Source organism: Schistocerca americana, chromosome 2, assembly GCF_021461395.2.
Source record: "Schistocerca americana isolate TAMUIC-IGC-003095 chromosome 2, iqSchAmer2.1, whole genome shotgun sequence".
NCBI classification, from domain to species: domain Eukaryota; kingdom Metazoa; phylum Arthropoda; class Insecta; order Orthoptera; family Acrididae; genus Schistocerca; species Schistocerca americana.
The window spans coordinates 115,563,840-115,580,449 of NC_060120.1; the positions used below are offsets into that span (position 1 = coordinate 115,563,840).

General features: G+C 39.3%; 1 protein-coding gene across 4 annotated transcripts in view; it reads left to right on the top strand.

The window, feature by feature from the left end:
- LOC124591691 (monocyte to macrophage differentiation factor 2) overlaps positions 1–16,403 on the top strand; it is a 141,220-nt gene extending 124,817 nt beyond the window's left edge. For all 4 annotated transcript variants that reach the window (XM_047131764.1, XM_047131762.1, XM_047131761.1 and 1 more), the window contains 2 exons: positions 5,140–5,392; positions 16,146–16,403. In XM_047131764.1, coding sequence (XP_046987720.1) covers positions 5,140–5,392; positions 16,146–16,340 — 448 coding nt within the window. In that variant the 3' untranslated portion in view covers positions 16,341–16,403. The remainder of the gene's footprint in view (positions 1–5,139; positions 5,393–16,145) is intronic.
- The last annotated feature ends 207 nt before the right edge of the window (positions 16,404–16,610 follow it).

Genomic DNA, 16,610 nt, shown 5'->3' on the forward strand with positions numbered 1-16,610 from the left:
CACCCAGTTATGTGAGTTTTTCCTAATTTGCATTGACCCCATAAGCCCCATGAGCAGCTTCCAGGGTATAGCATACCACTACTCGTAACATCCACTGATAATGCAAATAAGAGATCTTTTCTTAAACCTCCACAACAACTGAAAGATGGTAATATTCCTCTGTTCCTCAAGTCAATGAATTTGTGGATCGACTCTCCAAGGAGGTTACCTGGAAGGATGCTCTGTAAATAATGTTACCACGATCCGAAGCATGGACAGCAGTATATCACCAGTTCTTGTTAGCATGGAACAGTAAATGGAGTGCAGGGAGTAAAGTGTAACAGCCACAATATGTTAGTAATTACAGGACAGTCTACAACCGAGTGCCACCAATCTGGCCATTGGATACTGTAAATTCTGCGAGAGGCTGCCCCATCCCATTGTAGTTGTGGTGCTCCCCTTATAGTCACCCATATCCTTTGATGCTACGCAACAAACTTCGCAGTTGGCTGAGACACTTTCGGTAATCAATCCTAGCTGATAATATCCAGGTGGGAAAGCATGTTTTAAATTTTATCTGTCATAGTGGATTGTACACTTTTTTTTTTTAATATGAAACCTTCGCTACTATGTCTTGCTGATTGCTGAACGGGGAGGAGAGTCACGTACTACCACAATTTTAGTCCCAGGGAACCTTTGGCTGTCCACTGGTAGAGGGCTAGTTTGACCCTGACATCTTAACATAGTTTTAATGTTATCCTGAGTTTTAATTATTTCTTACAAATGGTTTAGTTCATTTCCTGTGAGGAAGCTGACTTGTCAACTTTATTGACAATTTACAGTGAGCAGGGAAGCCTGGTTAGGTGAGGGTATGCCTTCTGCAGCATGACAAGCTGTGGTGAGTTGTTCTCAGATGACTGCTGGCCTACCCTTTTATTTTTTACTCGGAGTCATTTAATAATTTGTTCTTAACATCTATTTTATGGCTATCCTGTGCCAGTTTTCTTTTACCCCTGCCCCCTTTGTTTATGGTTTAAAACTGAAAGGCTAACTTGGTTTCAGATAAAGCGTGGTTTAAACAGAGTTTGAAAGACTCTTTGATACACAACTCCTTCCATTCCATAGATGAATATCTTGAGACTGTTAAGTGAGCTTAAGTTAAAATATCTGTTAGATTTCAATTTTGACAGCACTTGGTCACAACAGTCAAGATTAGGTATTTGTGCATGATAAATTTATTAATTGTACATAACAATGTTTCATTCTGACAGTGTGTAACTTCTGTAAATATTAACTGTTCCAGTTTACTGCATTGTATACACCTATTTCAACAATCTCCTGACAAATGATCAGGGTAGTAAGTATTACGAGGTGCATTCAAGTTCTAAGGCCTCCAATTTTTTTTCTCTGGACTGGAAAGAGATAGAAACATGCGGATTGTTTTAAAATGAGGCCGCGTTCATTGTCAATATGTCCCAGAGATGGCAGCACCGTACAGCAGATGGAATTTTACCGCCAGCGGCGAGAATGAGAACTGTTTTAAATACTTAAAATGGCGACGTTTTCCTTACTTGAACAGCGTGCAATCATTCGTTTTCTGGATTTGTGTGGTGTGAAACCAATTGAAATTAATCGACAGTTGAAGGAGACATGTGGTGATGGAGTTATGGATGTGCCGAAAGTGCGTTCATGGGTGCGACAGTTTAATGAAGGCAGAACATCGTGTGACAACAAACCGAAACAGCCTCGGGCTCGCACAAGCCGGTCTGACGACATGATCGAAAAAGTGGAGAGAATTGTTTTGGGGGATCGCTGAATGACTGTTGAACAGATCACCTCCAGAGTTGGCATTTCTGTGGGTTCTGTGCACACAATCCTGCATGACGACCTGAAAATGTAAAAAGTGTCATCCAGGTGGGTGCCACGAATGCTGACGGACGACCACATGGCTGCCCGTGTGGCATGTTGCCAAGCAATGTTGATGCGCAACGACAGCATGAATGGGACTTTCTTTTTGTCGGTTGTGACAATGGATGAGACGTGGATGCCATTTTTCAATCCAGAAACAAAGCGCCAGTCAGCTCAATGGAAGCACACAGATTCACCGCCACCAAAAAAATTTCGGGTAACCGCCAGTGCTGAAAAAATGATGGTGTCCATGTTCTGGGACAGCGAGGGCATAATCCTTACCCATTGCGTTCCAAAGGGCACTACGGTAACAGGTGCATCCTACGAAAATGTTTTGAAGAACAAATTCCTTCCTGCACTGCAACAAAAACGTCCGGGAAGGGCTGCGCGTATGCTGTTTCACCAAGACAACGCACCCGCACATCGAGCTAACGTTACGCTACAGTTTCTTCGCGATAACAACGTTGAAGTGATTCCTAATGCTCCCTACTCACCTGACCTGGCTCCTAGTGACTTTTGGCTTTTTTCCAACAATGAAAGACACTCTCCGTGGCCGCACATTCACCAGCCGTGCTGCTATTGCCTCAGCGATTTTCCAGTGATCAAAACAGGCTCCTAAAGAAGCCGTCACTGCTGCCATGGAATCATGGCATCAGCGTTGTGAAAAATGTGTATGTCTGCAGGGCGATTACGTCGAGAAGTAATGCCAATTTCATCGATTTCGGGTGAGTAGTTAGTTAGAAAAAAAATCGGAGGCCTTAGAACTTGAATGCACCTCGTATATTCCAATGTTTTATGTTTTTTTGTTATACTTTCTGACATGTTCCACACCCATGAGAATCATCTCATTTTTTGGGTCTACGGAACAAAATCTAAATCTAAATTAATGTAATCTCCCATGTTTCTGACATGCAGGATGAAGGGAGTGATGACCATAGTAGTTTGGTCCCTTAAAATGCCCATCACCTATGTATCCATCAATCCATCCATCCACACAGCTGTGGAATTACACCTCTGTATCAACTACCAAACCCTCCCCTATGAGGTTACACTTTCTGTTTACATTCTATTGCATTCAGTGTATTCACTCAAGCCTAATTCTTTCTGTTTTAGCCTGTATTCATTTGATTTTTAGTGTACTGTAATAAATGAACATAGAATTTTTTACACTTAGAATTTGGTTCTTGTCTGAAATAATGAAAAATAACAATCAAAGATTTCTTCATAACCACTTTCTTAGATCCTTTTCACATGTTCTTCGGATGCACTTCATCTACTCAATAGTCCATCTGACAATGCTGCAAACATTTCCAGTAGAATGTCATCCACTTACCATTCCAAGATGATAGTAAAATATTGTTTCTAGTAACTTTTGGTGTGCAATAGATATGGAAATGCTGTCAACAGTAACCTTGACTCTTTATTATATCATAGTTATTGTATTCTCTGTTGCTTTTGCTTGGCTTCTGTTTTATATTTGTTCAGTGTTCTTTTGTTAACATTGCTTCATTGGGGAAATTGATATTTTACATGACTATAGAAATTTGTTATATTATTATTTTATTTATTTACATTTTATGGCCTTTCCTGGACCACTTTACTCAGTTCCATTTTTACCCAGTACTTCTTCATTCTCTCAGAGGTCAACTTCCTTTCTTAGTATGGAATCACCTTTTTCCTTGTCTGTTTATCTGCTATATTACAATATTATGAAAAGGAAAGTTGCTACTCGTCATGTAGCGGAGATGCTGAGTTGCAAATAGGCACAACGAAAAAGACTGTCACAAATAAAGCTTTCAGCTCAACTTGACTCACACTGCAAGCAACAGCACCATCATGATGGGATTGGTGACTGGGTGGGGGTAAGGAGGAGGCTGGGATGAGGAGGGGGGGTGGGGGTTAGTATGGTAGGGGTGGCAGACAGCGAAGTGCTGCTGGGTAGCATGCAGGGATGAGGTGGAGAGAGGGTAGGGCAGCTATGTGCAATCGGGAGGTTAGACAGAAGGCGGTTAGTCATTGTCCTCACCCATCCAGCCCTTTCCCTGTTCCTGTTACTGTTCTGCATTACACAGCCCTCATTCTTCCATTGCACCCAGTCTGTTTTCTCCTCTCCCTTTCCAAACTCCCCCCATCTCCCCACCCCTCCCAGCCCACCATCTAACCTCCTGACTGCACATAGCTGCTCTACCCTCTCTCCATCTCTTTCCTGTGCACCCCCCAGCAGCACTTCACTGTCCGTCACCCCTACCCTACTATCCCTCCCCCTCCCTGCCCCAGCCTCCTCCTTACCCCCAACCGGTTGCCACTCCCATCATGCACTGGTGCTGCTGCTTGCAGCTTGGCTTCAATTGCCTGAGACTGCAGTCTGTGTGTGTGTGTGTGTGTGTGTGTGTGTGTGTGTGTGTGTGTGTGTGTGTGTGTGTGCGTGCGTGTGCGTGAGCATCCGTGCGTGCGTGTGTGTGTGTGTGTGTGTGTGTGTGTGTGTGTGTGTTGTCTATTTTTGATGAAGGCCTGGTGCAAGTCTTTCAATTGGATGCCACTTCGGCAACTTGTGTGTCCTTTTAAAACCAAGGGCACTCAGTTTTCCCCAAACGTTCACCCATCCAAGTACTAACAGGGCCCAACATTGCTTAACTTTGGTGATTGGGCAGGAACCAGTGTTACCAACATGGCCAGGCCGTTGGCCTTTACAGCAGTGCTTAGTGGTTTTTCAATATCAGTATCCATAGTTGCCTCATAACTTTGATTACATTCATAATTCATATCATTTTCAGTATTTCCTGTGCTTCTTCACATTTTCTTAGATTAATTTTCTGTTAATCATTGATATCCGTAAGCAGATATTACTAAATTACTTGTCCTAATCTTTGACGATTTTTATCCTCTGAAATTGAGACTGTTGTACTCTAGCTTACAATATGATTGTTGATGTATGACCAGTATGTAAAATACATAATTTTCCTTCATATTGTACTAATGAAATCAGTTCCTGTCATGGATATGAAGATAAATGCTTTGAACTTTGATTTTCTTTTCTTCTTTTGGCCAGAAACTACTTCTGCTCCATAAAGTTTTCTATACTTGTTAATTAAACGAACAAATTAAATATTTCAGGTAACATAATATTTGTGATGGATAAAAGCTTTTGTATGAAGATATGCAAAACAATATGCAATTAATTTTCTAAATTGAAAAGACGATGCAAATCATTGTATAATGAGTACAAACATTATTTTTGTCTCTTATCTTCAGACACCTGAAAGACATGCTACACCGCGGTGATCGTGCAATGATCTACGTATTTATTGCTGCATCATACTTCCCCTGGCTAATGCTGACACCTTTGCCACCTGGAGGTTTAGCAGCAGAATTACATTGGATAGTTTGGGTGCTTGCTTCTCTTGGAATTCTGTATCAACAGCTGTTCCACGAGCAGTATAAATGTCTTGAAACATTTTTTTACCTTGTCATGGGCATTACTCCATCATTTGCAATAATAAACAAGGTTAGTAATTTGAAACTATCTAATGCTTATGACAACACAGTACTGTAAGTTTCTAGGCAAAATACAAACAATGGAATGGGTAAGATGTCCATAACAATTTGTTGCCTAAAACATCATTTTTATTCTTTCAAATCCTACATTTCAATTTTTGTCTTGTAAGAGACAGGAAAAATTAGATACAGTGTATTTGCTTTCAACTCTGTAAATTGATGATGCACATGTAATCAGTTTTTGTTGGAAATTGCATGAATTGCCATTTTCTCTAGCTATGAGTCAACTAAAGCCACCCAGAACACCGCAACAAATGCTAGAGAAGTGAGCTTTGTGAAGCTACAGCAGTGGAAATAAAAATTGCAGAGAAATTATGTTGTTTATTAGGCCCGTAACAGTCATCAAGAAGTGTAATAAACATATTCTTTGAATAGCTAGAAGATCCCAAGATCTTTCCAAAAATGACCATAGACACCACGAAAACTACAGAAAATACTAAGACACTACTGGCCTTACTGCATACTTTCAGCCTAAATGTAAAAATGGATGAACCCACCAGAGTAACTAAGCATAGTGAAACTACTCTTGATCTCATAGTAACAAATAGATAGTCAGTCACTGTAAGATAACACTTTCATTTGTTGACAGGCATGATCAAAAGAAACGCGTGCGCGTGCGCCCACACACACACACACACACACACACACACACACACACACACACGAATATGACCGCTAACTCTCACCAGAGCAGTTGGACATAGCGGTCAGCTGTGCATGAGTCTTTTCGTTGTGCTTGTCAGCAACTGAGCGTGTCATTTTTACATTGAGTAGCACTGTATCCTTTTCATAAGATCATTGATATCCCAACCTGGACTTTCCATTGTTTGGCATAACAACAAGTGTTCCTCCATGCTACTGTGACACACATGTAATAAAATCCACACAAGCAGACCATTTTGCCATCATGAAAGACATTAGCATAAAGACTGCTGGAAACGAGCAGAAGGGAACAAAAAAGGCAGATAAACTCACAACACCTAATTCAATTAAAAATATATTAATGGCAGAAAACAGGGAAGCAGTGTATGCAGACAGTGATGTAAATGCTCATGGGACCAGTTCCTAGCTTTATTTAACTATTATTATAGTCTTTCATGTCCTGTTAACAAAAGGCTAGTAAACATGCTCAAAAAAAAAAAAAAAATATCTGGTTGACTGAAATGGTACTCCATGCAAGAAATAAGCTGAAAGTATAACGGCCTCTCCGAGCACGTGAAACACTGAAGCATGTAATATTTCATACAAAATAAAAAAGAAGTAGTATGGCAGTTTCATCAGAGAAACAGGGGCATTATTCATTAAGACAAATGTATATAAAGGAGAGAATTACAGAAAAAACTGTGGTCCTTCATAAATGAAGAAAGAGGGAAAGAGGCAAAATTGACAGAAGACATTTCTCGCACCGATTCTAAGTATCAGGTTTATAATGTGTGTGTGTGTGTGTGTGTGTGTGTGTGTGTGTGTGATTCACAGTTGATTCTACTTTGTCCCCTATCACTTAATAGGTCTCCGCCCTGGGAATACTTTATAGAAGTGAAAGCTTTTTTGTAGCAGTGTTCTAATTCCATAATATCCCAAAAGAACTCTCCCATAATTGAATATGTAACTAGTCCACAGCCAGCAGTACTATTCTGTAACAGAAGGAAGGATGCACTAATCTAAAATACACAACCCGTAGTGTTTCATTGTTAAGGTATGGATATTCAACAAATGTGCTGCTAAGATCATGATAGATTGGTATAGCTCGTAAGAATATATCACAGAAATACTCATTGAACTTAAATGGGAAGTCTTGGTTGAAAGTTTTCACAGAACCCTGCTGGTAAATTTAGTTAACCTGTATTCAGAGAAGACTGCATGATTTTTATGCTGCCACCGCCACCATCATGTATCCTCCCACAGGGATCGTGAGAATAAGATAAGAGTTTAGTGCGCATATAGAGGCACATGGACAATATGCAAATAGAATAAGATAGAAACACACACAATGCAGTGGTTTGTGCAGTAGATGTAGAGCAGACAACACATGTGTCATTGTATACGTAGTAATTAGATATGTGTTTTCTCGAGCACTTGGGAAAACCATTCATGTAACACATAAACAGGAATGGACTTAAAATGGAGACCTGAGTGACACCAAAATTTCTATTTCTCATTTACGATCTTTATCCTTAACTTTTTTGTATGTAGTGTAAACATCTGGTCTTTTTTGATAGCAGCTTACATAATTTCATGAGAAATATAGATGAGATTTGTGCATTGATGCCTCATGCCCATCTAATATCCAGTTGCATAGTAAAATTAATATGGTTAAATAATAGCTCTCAGTCCGACGCAGTACCACTGAACATCTCTGAATAAATGTAAACAAACTAATTTCATACTAATATAATAGAGGGAAACATTCCACGTGGGAAAAATATATCTAAAAACAAAGATGATGTGACTTACCAAACAAAAGTGATGGCAGGTCGATACACACACAAACATACACACCAAATTCAAGCTTTCGCAACAATCGGTTGCTTCATCAGGAAAGAGGGAAGGAGAGGGAAAGACGAAAGGATGTGGGTTTTGAGGGAGAGGGTAAGGAGCCATTCCAATCCTGGGAGCGGAAAGACTTACCTTAGGGGGGAAAAAGGACAGGTATACACTCGCGTGCGCCCACCCACACACACACACACACACACACACACACACACACACACACACACACACACACACACACATCCATCCGCACATACACAGACACAAGCAGACATTTGTAAAGGCAAAGAGTTTGGGCAGAGATCTCTCCCTTAAAACCCACATCCTTTCGTCGTTCCCTCTCCTTCCCTCTTTCCTGATGAAGCAACAGTTTGTTGCGAAAGCTTGAATTTTGTGTGTATGTTTGTGTTTGTTTGTGTGTCTATCGACCTGCCAGCACTTTCGTTTGGTAAGTCACATCATCTTTGTTTTTAGATATAATTTCATACTAAAGTATAGAGTTCCAGTGCAGCACTTGTGGCTGCCGCATCACAGTTGCGAAGTGGGGCCGAGGCAGTTCGAGATAAGTTTTACAGTCTGACGATAATTGATGGATTTGTAGTTTTAGCTTGACGATGTCCACTATGGACAAACGGTAGTTACTGTTATTCTGAAGAAGGTTGGGTTATCCCGACTGAAACCTAGGTAAATTCTAGGTAAACAGTGCAACTGAGGCTGTTGATTATTACAATTAAAATTAATAAATGAAACCTCACATTTAATTCAAATAATAACATATAATGTTACAATCTCTCTTTTGCATACAAACATGATATGACCTTTAATAAAACTGTACTATTGTAACATTTTACATAGTTCAGCAACATAAACTCTGTGGATACTGTAATTTGTTATATATTCATGATCCACTTGCATATAATAGAGTGCTTAGCTTTTCATCTTTCTCAACAGTCTATCTTTGAACTTGTTCAGAGAAAGTCCATATTTAGATAGTTTGACACACAGTTCAATTAAGTATCATCTATTTTCTGTGAACCATGTGCAGAAACTATTCATTGTCCCTCAAATAGTTTAGATAACATTTCCTATATGCAAATGTAAATTTTCTCAATTTGTTGATGGAATGTTCAGTGCTTTGGGTGAAATAACTAATGATTTTTGCAATCTCTGTATCGTCAAAACTAGTGTATGCTGTTGGAGTATCAAATGCCTACTAAACTAAACCAAATTTATCTGCTTTTGGAATGATAATTAAATCAAGACCTTAAGCTGTCGACAGGTGTTGATATACATCAACAGGGACAGTTGAAAATGTGTGCCCTGACTGGAACTCGAACCCAGGATCTCCTGCTTACATGGCAGATGCTCTGTCCATCTGAGCCACTGTGGGCACAGAGGACAGAGTGACTGCAGGGACTTACCCTTGCACACTCCCTGTGAGACCCACATTCCCAACTTAATGTCCACACACTACATTCATAGTGCCCCTGCCCATTACACTCATTACTCACGGCAGACAATCTTACTGAGTCCTGTAACCGATCGGGCAATGCGTGTGCATCCGTACAGAAGAAGAAGGTCAATGGCCAGTTAGCCTTAACTATACATGAAGATGGTATCTGTTCTTTTGGACACGTGGATCATTGTGGATTAATGTGTTGGAATCATGTTCATCGAACCCCAAAGGTGTTTCTGTGGAGAGACACTATTGTGAACCCCCCACAATCCTCCTTTTAAAATAAAAAAAAATAAATAAAAAATGAAAAAATAAACACATTTTCTTGTGCCCTGTCCAGCGGCATTATCCCTGTCCATTGTTACTGGCTACCTCTGCTGCTGTCATCCCTCCATTGAACTCAAACAGAAGAATATTTCAGAAATGATCTGATTTCTTCACTTGACATTCCATTTTCTAGCATCCACAGCTCCACTCACTATCTCCAAATAACAAAATGACAGTATATAAACTCAAATAGCAGCAGTGAACTACAAATAAAAAATAAAAATTTATAAATAAAACCATGGCAACCGGAATACCAACATGCAAAACAAAAATGCTATGAACTTATGTACCAACCAAATGTAACTTCTGCACACTTCACCAATTTGAACTTGGGTACTGTAGGCCAGCCTTGGTATCCCTCTTACATTTTTCCACCCTGATATATTCTGCAACCTCTTCATTAGTTAACTAGTCTTCAGCATTCTTCTTTAGTATACCACATTTAAAAAGTTTTTTTCTCATTTTGTCTTTACTGTTCACCATCCATGTTTAATTTCTAAGTCTCCACTCCAGACAAATACTTTCAGGAAAAATTTCCTAACACATTTATACGAGATATTAACATATTTCTCTTTATCAGAAAAGCCTTTCTTACTATTGCATATCTGCATTTTATATCCTCTTTGCTTCTGTTATTTTTCTCTTCAAACAGCAAAACCCAGCTACTTCTGTCAGTGTCTCATTTCCTAATCTAATTTGATTATATTGCCTTTAATTTAACTGTATTCCACAGTCATTGCTTCTTTCATTGATGTTCATCTGACAACCTCTTTTCAAGATACTATCCATTATATTAAGCTGAATTACAGTGTTACTGGAAAACCTTTAAATGTTTGTTTCTTTGCACTGAACATAAATTTCCTTTCTAAATTTCTCCTTGATTTTCTGTACTACTTGACTCATACAGCTGCATCTCTGTTCTCCAAAGTTTTCCTTAATCTTCCTGTATGTGACTCCTATCTTTCCCTTAGTCACACATGCTTCATCAGCTTTGAATTTATCTTCTAACCCTTCCTGCTCCATCATTTTTCACCTCCTGTTGATCTCATTTATTAGATGTCTGTATTCCTTATTGCCTGCATGACTTGCTGCTCTATTACACTTTCTCCATTTTACATTTAAATTCATTACCTCCTGTATTATCCAAGGATTTCTGGTTCCCCTTGTCTTTTATGGAGTTATTCCTCTGCTGCCTTCTCTGTTCCATCTCTCAAAACTACTCATTCATGTTTTATCATGTCCTTTCACATGTTTCAGTCAATATCCCTAATGGTCCCTTTGAAGTCATCAGATGATCAAATGCAAATGCAAAATGATTTAGACAAGATATCTATATAGTGTGAAAAATGACAATTGATTCTAAATAATGAAAAGTGTGAAGTCGCCCACAGGAGTATTAAACGGAGTCCACTAAATTTTGCGTACATGATAAATCACAGAAATGTAAAGGTGCAACTTCAACTAAATTCTTGAGGATTACATTGGAACAATCATATAGATAATGTTGGAACAATCATATAGATAATTTTGTGGGGGAAAGAAAAATCAAACATTGTAATTTATCTACATCTACACACACACACACACACACACACACACACACACACTGAGCAAGCCACCATACTGTGTGTATTGGGGGGTACTCTGTAACTCCAAGTTGTTTCCTTTTCTGTTCCACTCACAGATAGAGTGGTGGAAAAATGACTCTCTATTACCTCCGTGTGAACCCTAATTTCTTGTACCTCATCTTTGTGGTCCTTACACAAAATGTATGTTGGCAGCAGGAGGATCATTCTACAGTCAGCTTCAAGTACCAGTTTTCTAAATTTTCTCAGTTGTGGTCCTTGAAGAGAATGTCACTGTCCCTCAAGGAATTCCCATTTGAGTTCCCAAAGACTCTCTTTAACACTTTGTGTTTTGTTCGAACTTACCAGTAACAAATCTAGCTGCCTGATGTCTTCTTTTAATCTGACCTGGTGTGGATCCCAAACACTCGAGCATTACTCAAGAATAGGCCATGCTAGTGTCCTTTATGTGGTCTCCTTTACAGATGAACCACATTTTCCTCAAATTCTCCCAATGAACCAACGTCAACCATTCACCTTCCCTACCGCAATCCTCACCTGCTCATACCATTGCATGTTGCTTTGCAATGTAACAACTCATCTGCATTAACTACCATTTTCTACATTTAGAGCCAGCTGTCATTCATTTTACCAACTAGGAGTTCTGTTTAAGTCATCTTGCATCATCCTATCATCTGCAACACCTTTCCACATAACCGCAGCATCATCAGCCGCAGATTGCGGCCCAACCTGTCCACGAGATCATTTATGTGTATAGAAATTAATAGCAGTCCTATACACTTCTATGTGGCAGAGCTGATGATACCCTTGTCTCTGATGAACACTTGCTGTCTAGGACAACATACAGGGTGCTATTGCCTAAGAAGTCTTTCAGCCACTCACATACCTGGGAAGCTGTTCCGTGTGCTCATTAACAGTCTGCAGTGGGGTACTGTGTCAAATACTCTCCAGAAATTGGGACATATGGAATTTGTGTTACTTTTATCCATAGTTCACAGTATATTGTGATGAAAAGGGCAAACCAAGTTTCACACGAGTGATGCTTTCTAGAATCATGCTGATTTGTCGATAAAAGCTTTTCAGTCTCTAGCAAATTTATTATATTTGAACTCTGAATATGTACTAGAAGTCTGCAGCAACCTGTAATTTTGCAGGTCTGTTCTTTTATCCTTGTTATATATAGGAATCATCTGCTTTTTTTTCACTTGAGACTTTGCGCTGGGTGAGAGATTTGGGATAAATGCATGAGAAGTGAGAGGCCAATGCCATAGCGTACATTTTGTATAAGCGAATTGGGATTCCATCCCATCCTGGCAACTTATTTATTTTCAATTATTTCATTTCTTCCTCTATGCCAGTAATGCTTATTACTTTGTCATCCATATGGGCCAGTGTGCAATTGTCAAACATCAGTATATTTGTACAATTTTACTGCATGAACAATTTCTTAAACATGGAATTTAAAATTTTGGATTTCATTTTGTTATTTTCAACTACCACACCAGCCTGATCAGTGATTAGGTGGAAGCCTTAGACTCACTTAGCAATTTTGCTTAGGACCAGAATTTTCTTGGGTTCTCAATCAGATCGTTTGCTAAGTTATGATAGTGTTAGTTGTTGTATGCTTCAAGCATAGACTTTTGCACATACACACATATCTCTACTAACTGTTCCTTGTAATCATTTATGCATTCTCTTTTGGATCAAGCAACAGCTTTTGCTCCCTCAGAGCATTGTCCGAATTTAGTTGCTAAACCAGGGCAGGTCTTTTCCATCCTTAATTCACTTACCAAGCACATAGGTGTCCAGAGCATGATTTACAGTTTAAACTTTCTCCATGATTCCTCTATCCATCATACTGGAACTAAATGATGTCATTTCATTGCCAGAGTGAGATACTAACAACTGTTTATCTCCTCTTTTTGAGAGAAACACTCTTCTAGCCTCCTTGACTGATTTGCCGACTTTCAGAACACCGTTACTCGCACGTTTGTTTGCTTCTGGTGTGAGAGAATCAGTCATCTAGGTATACCTAGACGCCCAGGGGACACCCGGATGTGTAAGGCTTAGTTGTCAGGACACACCCTTCGTGGAGGCTTCTCTCATGGGGAGCACAGCCAGACACAGTGCGCACATCCGCATTAGCCCTCTGCTACTCTGCAGCTTAGTGTGCTTGCCCAGTATGGTGCAGATCTACACATACAAAGAAAGTTGATTTTGCTCTGAATGGGACATGTCGTATCACTACGGGTTGTCTAAGAGCCACACCTGTGGAAAAACTGTACTGCTTATCCGGCATAGCCCCCCCCCCCCCCCCCCCCCCCCGGACATCCGAAGAGATACAGCAGCACGGAGTGAAATGAAGTAGGCATTAATATCCGAAAACCACCCACTACATGGCCACCAACTGGCACAGCAAAGACTTGTGTCTAGAAAGAGCTTCCTTCACAGTACAGAACCACTCGCTGACACTCCACATCAACACCGGGAGAAGAGATGGCAGGTCAGATGCCAGCATCTGGAGGAGCGGCTGATCCCGCAAGAAGTTCTTCCCCCAGGCCACACAGAGAAATGGTCCACATGGAAATCACTCAACCGCCTGCGTTCTTCTGTCACAAGATCCAAGAGTAATCTGGAGAGGTGGGGCTTCCAGGTGGACTCTCTCCAGTGTGACTGTGGAGCTGCCGTGCAGACATCAACACATCTACTACAATGCACATTACCTCCAACTGTGTGCACCATGGAGGACCTCGTAAACCCTACACAAAGTGCACTGGACGTTGCAAATTTTTGGGCATCCACTGTATAGATTAAAATTACCTTATGTTTGACAACACAATCTGTGTCTAATCATTTATTTCATTCTTGACTAGTTTAATTTATAAACCATAATGTATGTATGTATGTAGTAATGTATCTAATATTGTTTTTAGTTTGCTTCTGACACGATAAATAATAAGAACACCATTGATAAGGTCCAGCCTGTTTGTAGCTACAAACTTTGAGATATTTCCATAGTGTGTGGGCTGCCGAACTAGTGCTCAAGACAGTTTTTGGAAAACATGTTCATAAGTACTTCACATGGCTCTCTGCCTGCACCCCTTGTTATGAATCCCTAGACATCCGAGTCTATATTTGGTAGGTTAAAATTGCCTCCAACTATATTTCATCATCTGCATATTTGTATGCTACTATCTGTAGACTTTCTTTGAATGTCTCTAGAACTGGCCCAATGGAATTGGGCGGACAGTAACAACATCCAAAAATGAACTTGGTTTCTTCTAGACCTGTTATATGCAACCAGATAACTTCACTCTCACACTCAATTTCAACCTCAATAGAGACAATATTTTTGTCAACTGCAATAAACATTCCCCACATGTTGCCTAATCTGTCGTTCCAGTAAACATTCCATGATTCGCTAAATTGGACCATGACAGGATGCCTCAGACCGCGTGGCTACCCCGTGTGGCTCTCTGGAATATTCTGTTTGTATGAACAGCAGCACTCTCCTTCCAGGAGATAGTTCTGTTCTGTCTATACACTGGCATCAGCAATAAGCATGCATTCAGTGCTAAGTGTTGTACTTCATTGACGACCCTATGTGGGTACAACGTGAAAATATGAAGGTGTTTACCTTCGAAATTTATTCACCGTGGGAGTAAAGACCTCAAAACGGAGAATGGAAACAGGTTTCTCAGTCCATATAGACTTTATAGATGATCTGGTGTCATTGAAAAGCTAGTAATACAGCGTTATAGTTTTAATTTACACTTTCCTTTCAACGAAAAAAAACAAGGGTGTTATTTTGTTGTTATATTTATTATTCCAGTGGAACATAGTAATGTCCTTATCCAGACTGGCAGCAGTTTTTTAAATTAATTTGAAACCACAAGTTCAATTCATAACTGTTACCTGCAGCTGCCATTGTCATTTGGAATTAGAATAGAATAGATTTATTCAACTTTTAACATTTTTACGTAAAATAAGGGAAAGACATCTACTCCCCTATAGTGGATCAATGCATGCGGCATAGTAACACATAACAGAAAACGGCATTTGCACTAGCTTTAGAGCACTAGCTCTTTTTCCAGGAATGTTACACTCATTCACACACACAACCACAAATGCACACAAATGAACACTCCCATGGCCACAAGAGTTAATGCCCTTTTCTGTTATCTGTTACTATGCTCCATGCATCTTTCTGCTGTAGGTGAATGGTTTCCTTTTCATTATTTTACATATTGATCCAGCCAGGAATTTCTATTATTTTGTAACATTTTCATTTGCAGTCAGCTCTGCAAAGTTCACATACATCTATTATTACAGTGTTGCATGAATTGTAAAACTAAAGCTAAAATTAGATTATTGTATGATGTTTTCTTAGCCCACAGTTTCAGTATAATACCTTCTCTACCACTGTTGAATGTAATTCAGACAAGGTTCTCGCTTTTATATATAAACGTAATATGATGTGCCACACTGTTTAGTTCACAATAAGACAGTTAATAATACTGTGAAATATTAAAATTTTATGTATTTCGGCATTAGAACTTACTTAGCATCTGTTTCCCCAGTACACTGTTGAACTTGGTCAGAGTTACCAAAAGAGCACTTTTAGATGGTTTGTTAATTTACACAAGACTAAGGTAGTGCCAACCAATGTGAACTTCAACAACCTGTAAATTCTCTATGAATAGAAACAAGTTTGTGATATAAACATCATTATTATTTTTATTCTCTTTAGTGTTTGTTAGGTGCAATATTTTCATTCCTAAAATCTGTACAATCTGTTGAATCACACTAACCAAATTATATGTATTCCCTTGTGTTTGTTGCAGAAGGAAGATTTCATGGGATTGACAGAGCTGAAAATTGGTGGATTTGTTTACATATTTGGTGTAATATTCTTCAAGGCAGATGGGAAAATACCTTGTGCCCATGCTATTTGGCACATGTTTGTTGTAATGGCAGCAGGAATTCACTATTACGCCATACTGAACTATTTGTATCCAACAAATGAGATTTATACCTAGTTTTATAATTTATTGTAAAAAAAGAGATATCAGTGAGAAGTAAAAGCTGTAATTTACAGATAATTTGAATTTGTAGTGTGACTAACCTGTGATAACAGTCCCTTAGTAGCACTGTAGTCTTGGTGTATTTCTCTTTCTGAAACTGGTTGGTTGAGTAATCTCATTGTCAAATAACTGAAACAACACAGTTGTGATAAACTTGGAATCTTTTCACATTTATTATTCTCAAAACACATTGCAATGATTAGCTTCTCCTGTGGACATACACAA